The following is a 14,975-nucleotide window of genomic DNA, read 5'->3' on the forward strand; positions in this document are numbered from 1 at the left end:
GATATCCTATCACAAAGTGAAGCTGCTTTGAACTTGAAGCTTTGTTTCTTCATTCAGCGTTCCTACTGTCTCTGGAAAAAAAAAAAGCTTAATCCTTTCTCTGTGTGTGACTGGCTGGGGATTCCTCAAAGCCCCCTGGCTTTGATAGAGATAACATTAAGATAATTGGACATTATGTAAATGATGACTGGGAGTTGGAGCCATAATCTGACTGAATAGGCAAGCTTTAAACTTGCTAAGACATCAGTGCTGTCCTTTGGTTTTTATATTCACCTTAACACCAGGGGAACTGCTGCACATTAACAGTGCTGATCCAGAGTGTTAAAGCTACCTCTGCTTCCAGTTTAAAGTTTAAAGAAGCATTTTACAGTGTTAGTACTTACTTTGTTCCACTACATTTGGAGCTACCTTGATGAAAATTCAAACACATGGCTCAAATCAGACTGTAAATTATCACTTTGCTGCTTTCCTGCTGAGAAAACAAACATGTTGACGTTTTTGTCATACCTCAGGGTAAAAGTTCTGCTTATTTGTCTCTCTATGTCCTTGTATTAATTTGTGTGGCTCAGTTTGAGAGCTGGACTCAAAATAGACGTTTTCATTCTAGTTCATATAAGCCCGGATATCAAATCTACTTGCGAGATGAGGGGAGCGAGAATGATTTAATGTGCCAGGGTCATGCATCAATACCCAATTCCATATCCACTTGGAGTTTGAATTTGGTCTGGGAAAAAAAACGATATTGCAAAAACCCCGACCTTACCATTCAATTAAATGCGGTTCGTCAGTAACAGCACTAACTGATTGATTCCAGCGGCCTATCAAGGAAGTGAATTACATGTACATCAATTTGTTCATCATTTTGCTTCACCACAAAAAAAGTAATTTGTTTCGTTTCACTCAATAATGGACAGTTCAAGCTGTCACAAATTGAAGTCTTAATATATTTTTGGTGGTTTATTTTCTGTGCTCTTTTCAAATAAAGATGTGTTTATACTGTGATATCTGACTCTTCCATGTGTTTAGTATATCTTGTTTTTGTATGTCAGTCTTGCCTCATTTTTGCAGCATCTAGAAGATTCAGACACTTTCGCAATGTCACAGTTTCCATAAGCGGATGATCCATAATCCATCTGTCGGTTGTTACTGCCAGACATCACTTATTTCTCACCTTGCTGCCATGTTCCAGGGGTGACGTGGACGTGTCAGCGGTGTGTCAGTACCAGATCAATGATGTGAAGGCGGTGTTTAAAGGATACTACAAAGAGTACAGGGAGGCATCACAAAGGTGGGGACGCTACACTGGAGCTGTTCCCGTCCCACGGCCTGGATCGGTAAGAAGTTTTGGAGCTCTGTGCTGATTCATATGATGTACAGTGTAATGTGTACTGAATGCAATATGTCAGGAAAACAAAGTAGAAAGGGCTTTGTGCTTCTCTTCCTGTGAATAACAAAAAGAGATGAGAGAGCAGAGGAGGTTTGATGAAAGAGGGAGGGAGGGAGGGAAGTAGAGATGGGAGGCGTGGGTTACTGTAGCGATGAAAAAGAGCAAAAGCTGGCATGTCACAAAGAGCTAAGAACTTAATGATCCAGGACGAAAGGAAGGGAAGCAGAGAAAAGGATGTGATAGCAGGCGGAGGTGAGAGCGAGAGTGAAAGAAAGATGGAGAAAAGGAGAGAAAAGGAGGGAGGTAGTGAGGGAAGTCATCTCATAGCCAACTAGCCATGCCAACCTGTGCCAGCTGCAGCTCAGAAGTTTCCTCCTCTCTAATTTTCTTTTTCTCCCTCTTCCTTTCATACTCTCTGTCATTTATGTCCTTCCTCCATTTCCCCCATGTTCATTCCCCCCCCCGTGTCACTCCATCCCCTGTCTTCTGCAGTGTATAACAAACGCCGACAGGGAGAGCGGCTACAACAGCTCCCTGCAGCTGCCTGACGCCACACTCAACTTTGCCAAGAAGCACCCACTGATGGACGATAAAGCTCTGGCTCGCCCCCTGCTGCTCACTAAGGGTGTCAACTTCACAAAGCTGGCAGTGGATCGAGTCAGCGCCTTGGATCAGCGGGCGTACAACATGCTCTTTATTGGCACGGGTACAGACAGCTTCTTTTCTCCTGTAATCACTGCATATATGATGGTATTGAAGTGCTGTGGTTAGGATCATTCGGTAGAGTTTATTTGACGAGTCCAGTGGTCCTGCTGATCTTTACCTCCTTCATAACTTCACATGAAAAGTTTCACCTTACTCAGTTCTTTTTTTCTACCTTCATAATCGATCTGCTCAGGAACTTGGTACAAAGAACAGAATCGGCTTTCACTGCTTGCAGGGATTAAAACTTCATAATGCTTTCAGCGATTACTCTTCAAACAGTGTCATTTAAAGTTATTAACTTCCATTTCATTACCTGATTTAATCAGTGAAGCTTAACAATAGTTTGAAAGTCCCATTAATCGTGTTGGTAAGACGAAGTTAAAGATATTTAAAAGTAATAAGAAGATTTAAACTTGTTGATACTAACAGAGGGAATCCACTTTGATTACATTTTATTATTAAATATGCATGATGACATGATGGATGTATGGATGGATGGATGGATGGATGGATGGATGGATGGATGGATGGATGGATGGATGGATGGATGGAAAGAAGTATAAACAGACGGGTGGATGGACGGGTGGATGGACGGATGGATGGATGGAAAGAAGTATAAACAGATAAATGGAGGGATGGATGATTGGATAGATGAATGAATGGATTCTATTCAGCTTCTAGAATGTCAGCAGTTTATAGTTTTAGTAAACAGGTGTTAGTAAATTTAGTCAACTTCCTCTTCTAGCTTGTCTTGTGCTCGCAGGTTAGCTGTAAACTGTATATAGTGTTTGTATTATGTTCCTGCTGCAGTCTGGTGTTTTCTCAATTTGGCGTTGGAAATATATCCTAGGTACACCATCTTTCATCATATTCCCCTTTTGTGGGTGAGTGTGTGTTTGAGTGTGTGTGCTGAGGGTGTTGAAGGGACTTGCACGCAGGGTTTGTTGAAGAGATGAGAGAAAACACGACATAGCAGCAGACAGGGACAGGTACTGGCATTAGGCACGGTGGCACAAAACAACCTGCCATCTGGCCACTCTTCACCTGGGTTTCAATTAAGGACTTGATTTGCATGCTGAGATCCATCTTAATGCATCAAAGGAAGGACTACGTATGTGCAACTTAATTAATATCTCCACTCAGTAGCCATCGGGTCCACGTGCAGGTGTCCCGTTCTGGCATTGATCTCAAGTCAGCTGGTCCTTCTGGAGCTCTAATCTTGAGATCTGACAGTGGATTTCAGGGAAAGTGAAATTTGAATGCAGCTCAGCTCATGAATGGGAAGAGACTGCACTGCTTACCATTCAGATCACTGCAGCGGCAGAGTGACTGTGGCAACTGTGACTGAGTGTGACAACAGTGGACTCAGGGCTCCTCTGCTGGCAAGCGGCGAGGCTAACCCCGGACTCACACATGGACACAGAAAGGCACACATGGGGACACACACACGAGAAACACGCTCACAAATTGATTTATGCACACGCAGCGAGATGCACACGCTCACACTCCCTGAGCCAAGTGCAGTCATCCCCGCTTGTCGTGCTTCACAGCACAAACTCAACAGGGCCCTTGGCAGACGGGCGTTTATAGTGCCAATTGGGCTGCGGGCTTGATTAGCTATTAGCTGCAGCATAGCAACAGCTGATGTGAAAAGAGAGAGAGGGAGTGCCTGTTGAGATTGTTTTTTAGAAAAACCAGGCTGCAGGATTGAGGGATTAGTCTGCACCGGCCCCTGACGCCACGACAGACGGGTGTGATGATATGCAGGCTGCTTGCTAGGCTTGAATGTGTGTGTGTGTTTGTGTGTATGTGTGTTTCTGTACATACATGTATGTCCTTCTCTCAAGCCTCTAGTTAGCAGCCAGATTAGATTTTCATATTATCCAGGACAGCTCTCTTAATCAAGAGAACCACAGAAGGGATCACTTGTCTGCACACAACACTGTTCCCTCCAAAGGTACACACACCTCCATGCACTCACACACTCCCACACACACCTCAAGGTCACCCCACCAGCTGTGCCTGAAACACCCTTCATCACAGGGGATCTAAACTTGTTCATAATGCCCTACATGAAAGGAGCACAGGATCTTGTCTTCTCCTCCTCCAGCAGCAGCTCCCCACACGTCGCTTAAAACGTCTTTAAATGTCTCTGATAATATTTCCTCTGGCAGAGGTCTAAAAAGGCCAGGTACAGCATTCAGACTCTTTTAAAGTCACCTTTAGATTCTTTCTTTCAGCTCAGTAATGCAGCTGTAAGTTTGTAAGGGAGAAGTTGTTTTTCTGCTCATTTTCTGTCTGTCTTAGCTGCAGGGTAGCATGACATTTTAGTGCTGCTGAGAAAGATCCACAACTTGACGTTGATGGAAGTTACAGACAACTTTATAAGGCTGTAACTTTGTGCATTTTGTTATCATTTATTCGATCTGGAGTTAGAGAACTTACCTATTGTCTTTAATAGACCTTTAACTCTGAGGAGCTTTGGACAGTACAGCAGAAAAAGTACAAATGCAATTAGTGACATTAATTAAGTTTGCTGAATTAGGTGTTCCAGTTTCAGGGCCTTGGCTATTTGCAGGCTGGCTCTCTGACCTGACATTTCTACAGGGCCATAAATATACTTAATTAACTTTAACAACTTCTCTAGTTCTACACAAGCTTTTCCTGCTGATACAAGTCAAAATTTTGCATCTAACCTTAAAAAGCTCCTGCCCGAGGTTAATTGTTGTCCAGCATGGCTTCACAAGGCGCAACCAAGCAGCAATGAAGCCAATGTAGAGATGTTAAAAACTGCAGTTCATTGAGTGTCCACTTGAGGCTGGCTCCAAAAGCAGTGGAAGCCAAATACACACCCATTCTAAAACACAGTAGAAATAAACACGTTAACTAAATATGATTTGGTCTGAATAGCTCTTTTTTTTTATTGGCACACACTGAATAGAGATATTAAGGTATGAGTTTAGCATAATTAGGGGTGTGGCTAACTTGACATACAGGTTGGCACACTGCAGCTGTTTGCAAGGAGGCTAAAGGATCAAATCTGTGTCTTTGACTCTTGGTAGGTCTACTGAAATTAGGTTGTCAGCGTTTCCAATATACGCTTCAAAACTCTGCTTCAGAAACCAATGCATGGCGTCTCTGCAACTACGTCCATGTTCTGTACAGTCCGTGAATACAGCATGAGAAAACAGCAACAGAGGAACAGACTGTAATGTTGGCTATCTTTAAGTAAACTTTTTGAAAAGCAACTGAACAAACTGACACGAAGCATGCATGATCATTTTCAGCTTGTGTTTAATATTTAGGTAAATTCCTTTGGCATCAAAGGAGTGTGTTTATATATTCTAATTTCACCATTAACATTTAAATGAAGGTGTATGCAGTCACAGGTGTGTCTTTGTGAATGTATTAGTATATCATTAATAACCAAGTGAAATATGGTGCTATCACAGGTGTTTGTTTACTATTCATTAATATTTACACTCCCTGGTATGAAGTCACAGGTGTGTGGGTTAATTTAAGATTTCACATCTTTACTATTCAAATGAAGCAGTGTGCAGTCACAGGTGTGTGTGTGTGTGTGTGTGCGTGTGCGTGTGCGTGTGTAAACATTTTAAATATATCAATGATATTCAAATCAGCTGTTCTGCTGTCAGGTGTGTGTTTGTGGGATATTTTGTGTCTGGAGTGGGTCGAGTGCTGAAGCGATCTGTTTGAAGATTTATGTTTTTATGCATGCCGTGAAAAATTGCCCCAAGGGCATGAAGAAAGTATATCGCACTGAAGTGAACTTGAAAGTTTGACTTTACAGAGCAGCAGTGAAGTGAACTGAATCCGCTTCCTTCCTCTATTTTTCATGTGTGCTGCAGCCGAGGGATGGCTGCAGAGAGTGGTGATCCTGGGCTCCGAGGCCCACGTCATCGAGGAGATCCAGCTGTTTGAGACTTCGCAACCAGTGGACAGCCTGACCATCTCCCACTCCAAGGTAAGACAAAGAGGATAGGATGCGAAGCACTAAACACAAGCACTAGGACGAGGAGATTTGTCAAGAAAGTATCCGCTGATAATGCCAACAGGGATGGCAGGAATGGAGCTCAAACTGAACACATTAATAGACAACAACATGAAACAGGACACATGGAGTTGAAAGATGTGCTTGTTTGCCCCACATAGATGCTCTGATAAAAGATGCATCAACTATTTATCAGTTAGAAACTTTTCACCAAAACGTTTGTATGTCTCAGTCTCTGCTTCATCAATTTTGATCACCTCAGCATGTCAGAAAATTTAGCTGCACAGGACAGATTGAAAAACTGGCTGTCAGGGTGCCACAGTATTTCTGGCGTAGGATGCCAGCAGTGAACTACAACATTCCTTGTTTAAACCCAGTTGGAGAGCTCTGTTGCCCTGCCCCCTCCCTCATTTAATGTCATTACTTCCTCATATCGCTATCTGATAAAAGCGTAAAATACCCACAAAAATTAATTAAAAAGCTGGCACAGAGAGGTGCCAGACGTGATAATTATTTAAATATTGGGAGGAAATTTATGGTCTTGTGTGTGCTTTTGCACAGGAAACATGACAGAACTAGTCATGTAAAGACTAAAAACAGGGGAGCTTGGCAGAGAAGCTGAAATCTTGCCTATTTTCAAGCTTTATTGTCCAGAATTTTCAGTTTCTGAAAGGTTTTATGGACATTTTGTGAATGTTGAAACCCATACAGTAACCCTGTGAGACCTTGATCTAATGGAGTCTGATAATGTCAAGACAAAAAACCGAGACATCTCAGATTGAATAAAGTATTGTATTGACATTTCAGTTGCTTCATATCAGTCTGGACGGAGAACATGTAAGCAGATCAGATAATAAAAAGGAAGCAGCTCTTTTGTTTTCTTTCTTTTGATCGTCTGAGTTTGAATTTTCAACTGCTCCCACTAAAGCACAGCTGTGTGCATTTGATCCGATCATGGACTCCTGCTTGTCACTTTTTTTAGATGTTAAGCTTTAAAGGTCTCCCTTAATGAAAGGTTGATTAATGCTCATCCTGAAATCCTCTCTACTTCTCCTGGTGGTGTCTCTCAGAAGCAGAGTTGAGGTGCTCCAGTGGCTTGCTTTGCTGTTGCATCAGTACTTCAGTGGTATTCAGTGGTAACAGTGGGACTCTGTCTTCTGCTGATCTGTTAATACTCTCTCTGACAGACACAGTCATAGATCCATTGACAAACATCACAGAGTAATTTGCCCAGTGCCTGTCTGCAGCTGTTTTTACCAGCACTGCCCTTTTTCAGATCAAGTGTCAACTCATGAATCCAAAACCCTCTTCACAATAACAGTAATTACAATCCTTCAACGCTGCAGGGAATTGAACCTCTGCCCCTGTTGTTTTCTCATTCTCCCTGACCCATCAGCACAGCTTGTGTGTAGACACTGGCCGTGTCCCCGTGGCTCTACAGCGGCCGCCGATCGATGCCGTTTTGACGGGGCGTTCCCAGCCCCAAAGCCCGCTGCTTATCTCATTAATGCTGGCTTAGCCACGACCAGACATTTTATAACAGCTTTTCCGAAAAGAGCGCACCCCAGATTGGATTGGACGAGGGTCATAGGGTGAATGTTATTGTAATTGAGAGTGATTATCCCATTATCTCCCCTAACCCCTAACTGAGACACTCTCCCTCTCTCCCTCTGTTTATCTTTCCTCTTGTTTTTTCATCTCTCTCTGGTTTCTGTCTCTGCCTGATGGCTGGATCTGTTCTTTGTCTTCCTTCTTCTTCCTTCTTTGCTCTGCAGAAATACTTATACATCGGATCTCGCTCCGAGGTTCTCCAGCTGCCCTTGGCCAACTGCAGCCGCTATCAGTCACAGCCAGACTGTCTGCTCGCTCGGGATCCCTACTGCGCCTGGGACAGCGAGGGTCGTGCCTGCGTTCGCATCGACCTTCACCGCGGGTGAGCCATGCACCTAAATGCAGCTATGCATTCTTACTTTATACCAGATCATTAAGGATGTTTTTCAAGGCACTGAAACTCTGAGAGACTCTCCTATAGAAGAGTATTTATATGTTAGTTGCCCCTTAAACTCTATACTGTCAACCACTTTATAATAAAGTCTTTCAGCAGAACATAAGCAGCTCCTTCACTGCAGGCTGCTTTGCTGACTTTTACCCTGAATGTATTGAATACAATCCTCCTGATTTACATAATGATTAGCTCTTAGGAACAAATGTACAAAATTAATCAACATCTATGTTAACAAATGGAGACCAAATCATCACATTTACATGTTAATCTTAGCTGTAATGATGAAACTCTTGTAAAAGCCTACATTTGTTTTGATGTGTTTCCTATCGATCCAGCTCCGTTTGAGTGTTATGTTACACAACAGATTGCTTATAGTGGTTCCATTGTTTTCTCTGTGTGGAAATATGCCTCCGTTCCAGTAACAGACCATTAATAACCTTCCGCTCTGCTTTCTGCCCTTTCCCCTCCAGCTCTACCTCCTCCCTGTCACAGGACCTCATGCTGGAAAGGTTCAGCCGGGGAAAAGCCAAGTTTGATAAGCCCGTCTCCATACCCAGCCCTGGTTAGTATGAGGCCACACCTCAGTAGTGGCCCCTTGTGGGAAATGAATGCCAGTGCAGGGGCAAGTAGGCAGCAGAGAGACATGAATACATTTAGACTGAGCTGAATAAATTGAATTAAGTAGCGGGGCACTGGCAGTAGTAGAATGAATTGGATTAATATGGATGAAACTTCGCCCACTCCCCTCTCTACTCTACTCCCTAACCTCTTTCTTCTTCTTCTTCTCTTCTCCGCTTTCTCTGCAGAGCACTCCCGTCTCAGGAATGTTACGGTGGTGGTGGGTTCGGACATGGTTCTTCCCTGCCAGCTCGTCTCCAACCTGGCTCAGCCCTGCTGGGTCCTCAACGATCGTGAGCTCCAGCTGGGGGACCCCGAGGCAGGGGGACCACGCTTTGACCGCACCTTGAGGGCCCTCGTTGTCCCTGAAGCGGGCCAGATGCAAGCTGGTCGCTACATCTGCTACTCAGAGGAGCAGGGGGTCAAGTTTCAGACAGAGCGATACCAAGTGGCTGTGGTCGCCAGCGCTCCAGTCTTCATGGAGGCCCGGGCTCCTGACAGCAGCATGGGGCTGTTCTGGGTGCTGGTCATCACCCTCGGGGCAGCATGCCTGTTGCTCCTTGTAGCAGCTCTGTACCTGCGCAGGAGGTTAAAGCTAGCGCTAGGTAAAGGAGCTGACATGAAGCCTCTAGAGAGCACCCTGGTGTATCCCATCACTCTGCCCAAGGAGCCACCCACCTTTGTGCCCAGCAAGATGCCCAGCGACGAGGATCGGTTCTGGGAGACTGGTGCAAACTACTACTACTCAGATGGCTCGCTGAAGATCGTTCCCGGCCACGCCCTTGGGCCCAATAGCGTCAGCAGCACGGCGTCTCCCAGCGCCATTCCAGGCCAGCCCATCCACTCCCCGAGCCGTCTCAGCCTCACCAACATCAGAGGCTCAGGTAGCAATGGCTACATCCGCCTCAACCTGAGCACAGCAGGGGAGGAGAGGGCTAGCGGGGCTGGCGCTGGGGGCGGCGGGCTAGGGGGCCTGGGCATGGGCGGGAACGACTACTCCAGCCCCTTTAAGGAGGAGCTGAGACGCACTCTGCAACAGAGAAGTGTGCTGCCGGATGCCAACCCTGAGGAGTCGTCCGTCTAGGCCCGTCCTCCCACGTCTTCTTTCCTTGAGTTGGAAAAACAAAACAACCAACCTACCTCCCTCTTTTTGAGGACGCCTGCTCTCTCTCTCTTCAGTGACACGCTGTCAACTTCACATGCCCTCTCTCTCTCTCTCTCTCGCTCTGCCAATGCCTGTTTGGCTCACTGTAGACATTTATAGCACACAGCATGTTAAATATACACACTCATACGAGGGGTTCGTCAACACGGACTCCAATTATTATTGTGTTTGAGCAACATGCAGTCATGTTTGTGGCTTTTTCTTCCTCCACTGTGCAATCGCCACACGTGTAAATTTTGTATTTAAAAAGGCTGAACGCAGAGGGAAACACCTCAAGCATGGAAATCAAATGAATGGCGTGACGTGTTTTCCTGAAGGGCACATTTCTTTTACGTTAAGTGGACCAAGTGAGGCTTTCAGCCCTTGTGCTGAGGCCGGTTGATGAACGGCAAAAGCATCTGACTGGAAATACTGAACAAATTCTCTGGTCCTTCTTTTCCTTGAGACCTTTTCAGCTTACTGCACTTAAAAAACTGGAAGCGCGTCTTCCCTTTTTGTACTTGTGAGCCAAGAGTGTGAGAGCGGTATTAAATAAGACTAATTAATCTCAAAGCAAGACGACAATCATGTCCCCGTAGCAGGAGCTCTGCGTGGGACCGAGAGGAGAGGAGAGAGAGCGAGAGACAAAGAGAGAGGAAATTAAATGGAAAATGAAGTGAATTGGAGTGAAAGACGCAAGGGGGGTTTTGAATGAAGGACAATCTCTCAAGACTTTCTCTGCTCAATTTGTATTTTTTCCCCCATGTTGTATTTACCCCGGAGAAAGTCCCTGATCCCTTCCACATTAATTTGTTGTGACTGTTTGGTTTGAATTAAGACATTTCTTGTTGTTCTTTTTCTGTGTCTTACGGACTACAACAGCGTCCGAACGGTTATCAAGTGACTAATGGCTCCCCTCTGTGAATGACAATGTGAGGGCAGGCGCTTACATTCCTTGCTTTGCCCTGCACGGTGACCCTCAAACGCACCTTCAAGTCCAATATACTACAAGTGCACTCCAAATGACATTTATTCAGCTGCAGTGTGTCACAGATATAAGTTTTGGTTGAGCTCTTTTGGATGTTTGTTCATGGCTTTAGCAGGAAACGGCTGTTTGCATTCAGCTCTTTGCAGCGGAACACAAACTGCACACTTAAACCCAAATTGAAGCTGACATGAAGACATTAGGCATGGAGAATGTAGTTGAACCCTCACTGTTACGACCGCTGTGGATGTCTCAATAAGTGCTTTATATCTTACGTGTTTGGTGAGGGTGGTAACTTGCACTGCCAAGAAGGAAACTTGCCCTCCCACACACACTTTCACTCACACACTCAGTCCTCTGAATGGCAACCATCATGGACTACTGTGTGTTTGTGACGTACCCGTAAACACCCTGAACCTCTCCCTCATACCGATGCCCAGAGAATGACGCAGGGCTACTGTGGACTTTTACAGAGGAAGAGCACTGTAATACACACCGACACAAAAAAGAAGGCCGACACAGTGTTGACGGAAGAACAGACGGACAGATGGATGGATCTCTGCCGTGCTGAGTAACTGCTGGCTCCAGGCATGAAGCGGCAGTGAACCAGTCAAAGGTATTGTTCCCCTTAATTAAATTTATGCAAACAGATTAAAGCAAAGTCCTAACCTTCAATGATTTTCAATTTAGTTTTTTGGCGGCTCAGTGTCGTGTTACCAATCATTTTTTTTGTTTATTTTGCTGGCTTATCCTGCTGTCCCTGCGCTCAACTTATCACTCAATAATTAGGAATAATTTAAGATTTTGGAGAAAAACATAATTGCTTTTTTAACTAAGGAAATAGATCAGGAGATCAGTTCCCCCTTTAATATGTGTGTTAAATATGAGGCTGCAGCTTTGACAAGTATCCAGCTGAAAACAGCAAACCTGTCTCTCTACAGAAGCAAAGTAACACACTAAGACTTTTTTTCTGGGCCAGAACAAAATATGAATAAACAAATACATTTAAAACAGATTAGATAAATGAAATAAATTAGATAAAATTAATAAATAAAATTAGAATTAAATGAACCAAATGTTGCAAACACCAGTTGCTCTGTTAAATAAATTCACTGGCAGACAAAATGACCATGACAAACTTTTTATAATTTCTGTATAAGTGAGCTTTAAAGCTCATGTGAGGAGTTTTTAGCAAGTTGTGAAACAGACTGAAATTAACGTTGATGTCTCTTTATGAGCTAAAAAGTCGAACAGGACCATTAATAACAAGATTATAACCAAGAGGAATGACGATTTCTGAGCAGTTATTTATAACTGTTAAACCAGTAGTTTTGGGGGTAGGTGTCAGACCAAGTGTTGAAGTACATGCTGCTGATACAGCCATCTTTATGTTCTACAGCAAAGATCCTCAATATGTGACATATTTGACTGTTAAAAATAGCAGAATTATTATTTTTGTCAAGAAACACTGATTACACATGTGCATGACAAAATCAACAAGGACCACTTTGCCCTGAGGAGGCGCCAAAATGATATACAGTAATCTGAAAGTTTCCCATAGGAGCTTTAAAATTGTCAGTGTCTTACTACAGGACAGACAGAAACAGGTATTATCAGGCATCATCAGTCTTTTTGCTAAGCTAAGTATTTGTGCTGAGCAAAAACTGTACCTCTTGTTGCAAATGTTAAAGGCAGATGTGAGTAATTTCCTGGTAATAATGAGTATTTATTCAAGCTGTTAAACGAAAATTCAACTTGTTTGTCAGGTAATCTCCAGATAGCAACACTGGTTTCAAGTTTCTTTTTTTCATGCTCTTGAGATATTGACTTGTTTTCTTGTCACGATGGGATACCATTATCACAAGAAAATGTTTTGTTATTTTGCACTGATTAAATAAATCTATTATGGTGCTAAGACCAGTTTTGTTATCCTCAGATAATGAGAAAAATAAGTTGAAATCTCAAGAAAAAAAAATTGGAAATTACTTTTATCAGAGAACAAAACAGAGTAAATGAAAATGTATGTCACTCTGCTGACAAACAACACAAATCATCAGTTTGTTGCTGCCCCTGTTCAAGAGAGCAACTCTTAAAAGAAATGAACATCCTCACCGCACAGAGGATTATTCTACAGATACCAGCACGGGTAATAGAGCCTGCTATTCAGAGCTGTTTAAATTAGAACTCAATTATCAAGCTGAATGCAATCTCCCCATAATAGGGTTAGCTCAGGTCACTGCTTTTCTGTCTCACAGAGCCACTGGCATGTCTGCAGACTTTTACTTTTGTTACATCATGGGTTCTGCACCATTTGTCGAGCCTCCTCCTTATCAAAAGCTGACCTTGTTCATGCTTTCATTTAAGTCTGAAGAGACAGGTGCATCAGAAAAACTCCTTTCATTGCAAAGAGATAAGAAAAGGAACAGCCTGCAGCCTGGATCATTTTATTAAAGAGAAGAAGTATGCATGATAAGAATAAAAAAATGAACTGAGGAAGACCTTTGTCAGACTGAAGTGTCTGTTTAAAAACAACACTCTGCTCTCAAGATTCAGACAGTATGAGGAAACTTTCAAACCAATCTACCTCTCCAAAGCGACGTTATAACAAGATGTTTGTTCTGCAGTGGCTGTGAATTCTCATACACGCTTACATAACATGTTTTCAATTCTACTGCACAACAATGATTCAGTAAGCTATGATTAAGTGGAAGAAAACAGTACCAGACTCCATGATCTACTTCAGTAACAGACCAGTCTGCTCAAAATGTGATGATGTAATGATGTCCTCAAAAGTGTAACCTACTTTCTGCTCTGATTTCAAGAACACTTTGAGAAAACACTGAGCACTTTTTACGTCTGCTCTTTTATGACCTCTGGTTTTTTGCCCTCTCTCTGTGCTTCGTTCATCAGGGTCCATTTCCTGTTTTTGGGCCATGTCTGTCGGGACCAGAGGAGCCCAGCACGAAGGAAAGGGAGGACAAAAGTACCGGTCTTCCCCCCCACTGTGTACAGAGCGTCGAGAGAGATGTAGAATATCAAAATGATCCCAAGGTTGAAGAGGTATTCGGCCGTCAGCACTCCATCCTAGTGTTGCATGATCCTCTGCAAGTGGACTGTACATCTTTGATATGATCATCCTTGTACAAGTGTTTCATTTTGATCTGTCATTTTTGGACTTTTACAGACACTAATATGTGGAACACTAATGCTCTCTGAAAAAAAAACACTAAATATGTCTGATTCTCTGGTTCAGGGGTTGTACAGGAATTCATGGCTGCGTTTCAACATGTTTACTTTTTCTGTGCCTCTTCACCTTTTGGACAAGCCAAAGTAGACTGCAGTTGCTTTTGTTTCTTGTTGGAGTTCTTAAATTAATTTTATTTGATTTCAGATCGATATTTAAGTCTCAGCAGTCCGTCCACTTTGCTTCACTGAGCTGATGTCTGCAACTTTTCTGAATATTTTATCTGCAGCTAAATTCTCCCTCAAGAACGACGCAGAATTCGCCTGAGGCTGATCAACTTCCCGTGTGCTTTCTGATTATATGTCAGCAGTGATCTGCTCCAATCCTTGTCGTCTCACTCTATAAAGTAATGTACCAAAACTTAAACTATTTTTTAATTTATCAGCCCCCAAAACCAAAAAAGTGTCTGTTGATTCAGAGCAGGGTAGTGATAGAATATGTCCACTTAAATTATTAAAGCAAGGAGCTTGAATATAAAGCTCTCTACGCTGGTACTTGTCTAAGAGAAGTTCCCTTTTACAATTTCAATGACATTGGAGATAAAGATAAAGGAATACAGGTGAGAAAAATGCATGTGTAATGTTCTTTATGTGCTGTTCTTCAGTTCTTACACATTTGTTTGCTTGTAATATTTCCTTTCACAAATGGCTTTAACTCCTGCTTTCTTTCTGGCTTTATTTGTATTATTATTATCAATCCGATGCTACTTTGCCCCATTTTTGCTTGTCTTGTTATTGATCTTTTATGTTGGTTTTTAAAATATGATAAGTAACTTATTTCACTTGTACAAACATGTTGATATTTATTATCATTGTACATATGTCCTTATTTTTTATATGTGTATATATACACAAATAAAAATAGAGATATTATTG

The 14,975-nt window shown here is 42.9% G+C and overlaps 1 protein-coding gene across 1 annotated transcript in view; it reads left to right on the plus strand.

Annotated features, from left to right (window-relative positions):
- The window catches only part of sema4c (sema domain, immunoglobulin domain (Ig), transmembrane domain (TM) and short cytoplasmic domain, (semaphorin) 4C), a 114,811-nt gene extending 99,836 nt beyond the window's left edge, over window positions 1–14,975 (plus strand). The window contains exons 11-17 of the mRNA XM_034693048.1: window positions 1,190–1,334; window positions 1,880–2,093; window positions 5,962–6,077; window positions 7,880–8,037; window positions 8,580–8,671; window positions 8,916–11,472; window positions 13,767–14,975. Coding sequence (XP_034548939.1) covers window positions 1,190–1,334; window positions 1,880–2,093; window positions 5,962–6,077; window positions 7,880–8,037; window positions 8,580–8,671; window positions 8,916–9,811 — 1,621 coding nt within the window. The 3' untranslated portion in view covers window positions 9,812–11,472; window positions 13,767–14,975. The remainder of the gene's footprint in view (window positions 1–1,189; window positions 1,335–1,879; window positions 2,094–5,961; window positions 6,078–7,879; window positions 8,038–8,579; window positions 8,672–8,915; window positions 11,473–13,766) is intronic.

This window comes from Notolabrus celidotus, chromosome 9 (genome assembly GCF_009762535.1).
Source record: "Notolabrus celidotus isolate fNotCel1 chromosome 9, fNotCel1.pri, whole genome shotgun sequence".
In the NCBI taxonomy this organism is placed as follows: domain Eukaryota; kingdom Metazoa; phylum Chordata; class Actinopteri; order Labriformes; family Labridae; genus Notolabrus; species Notolabrus celidotus.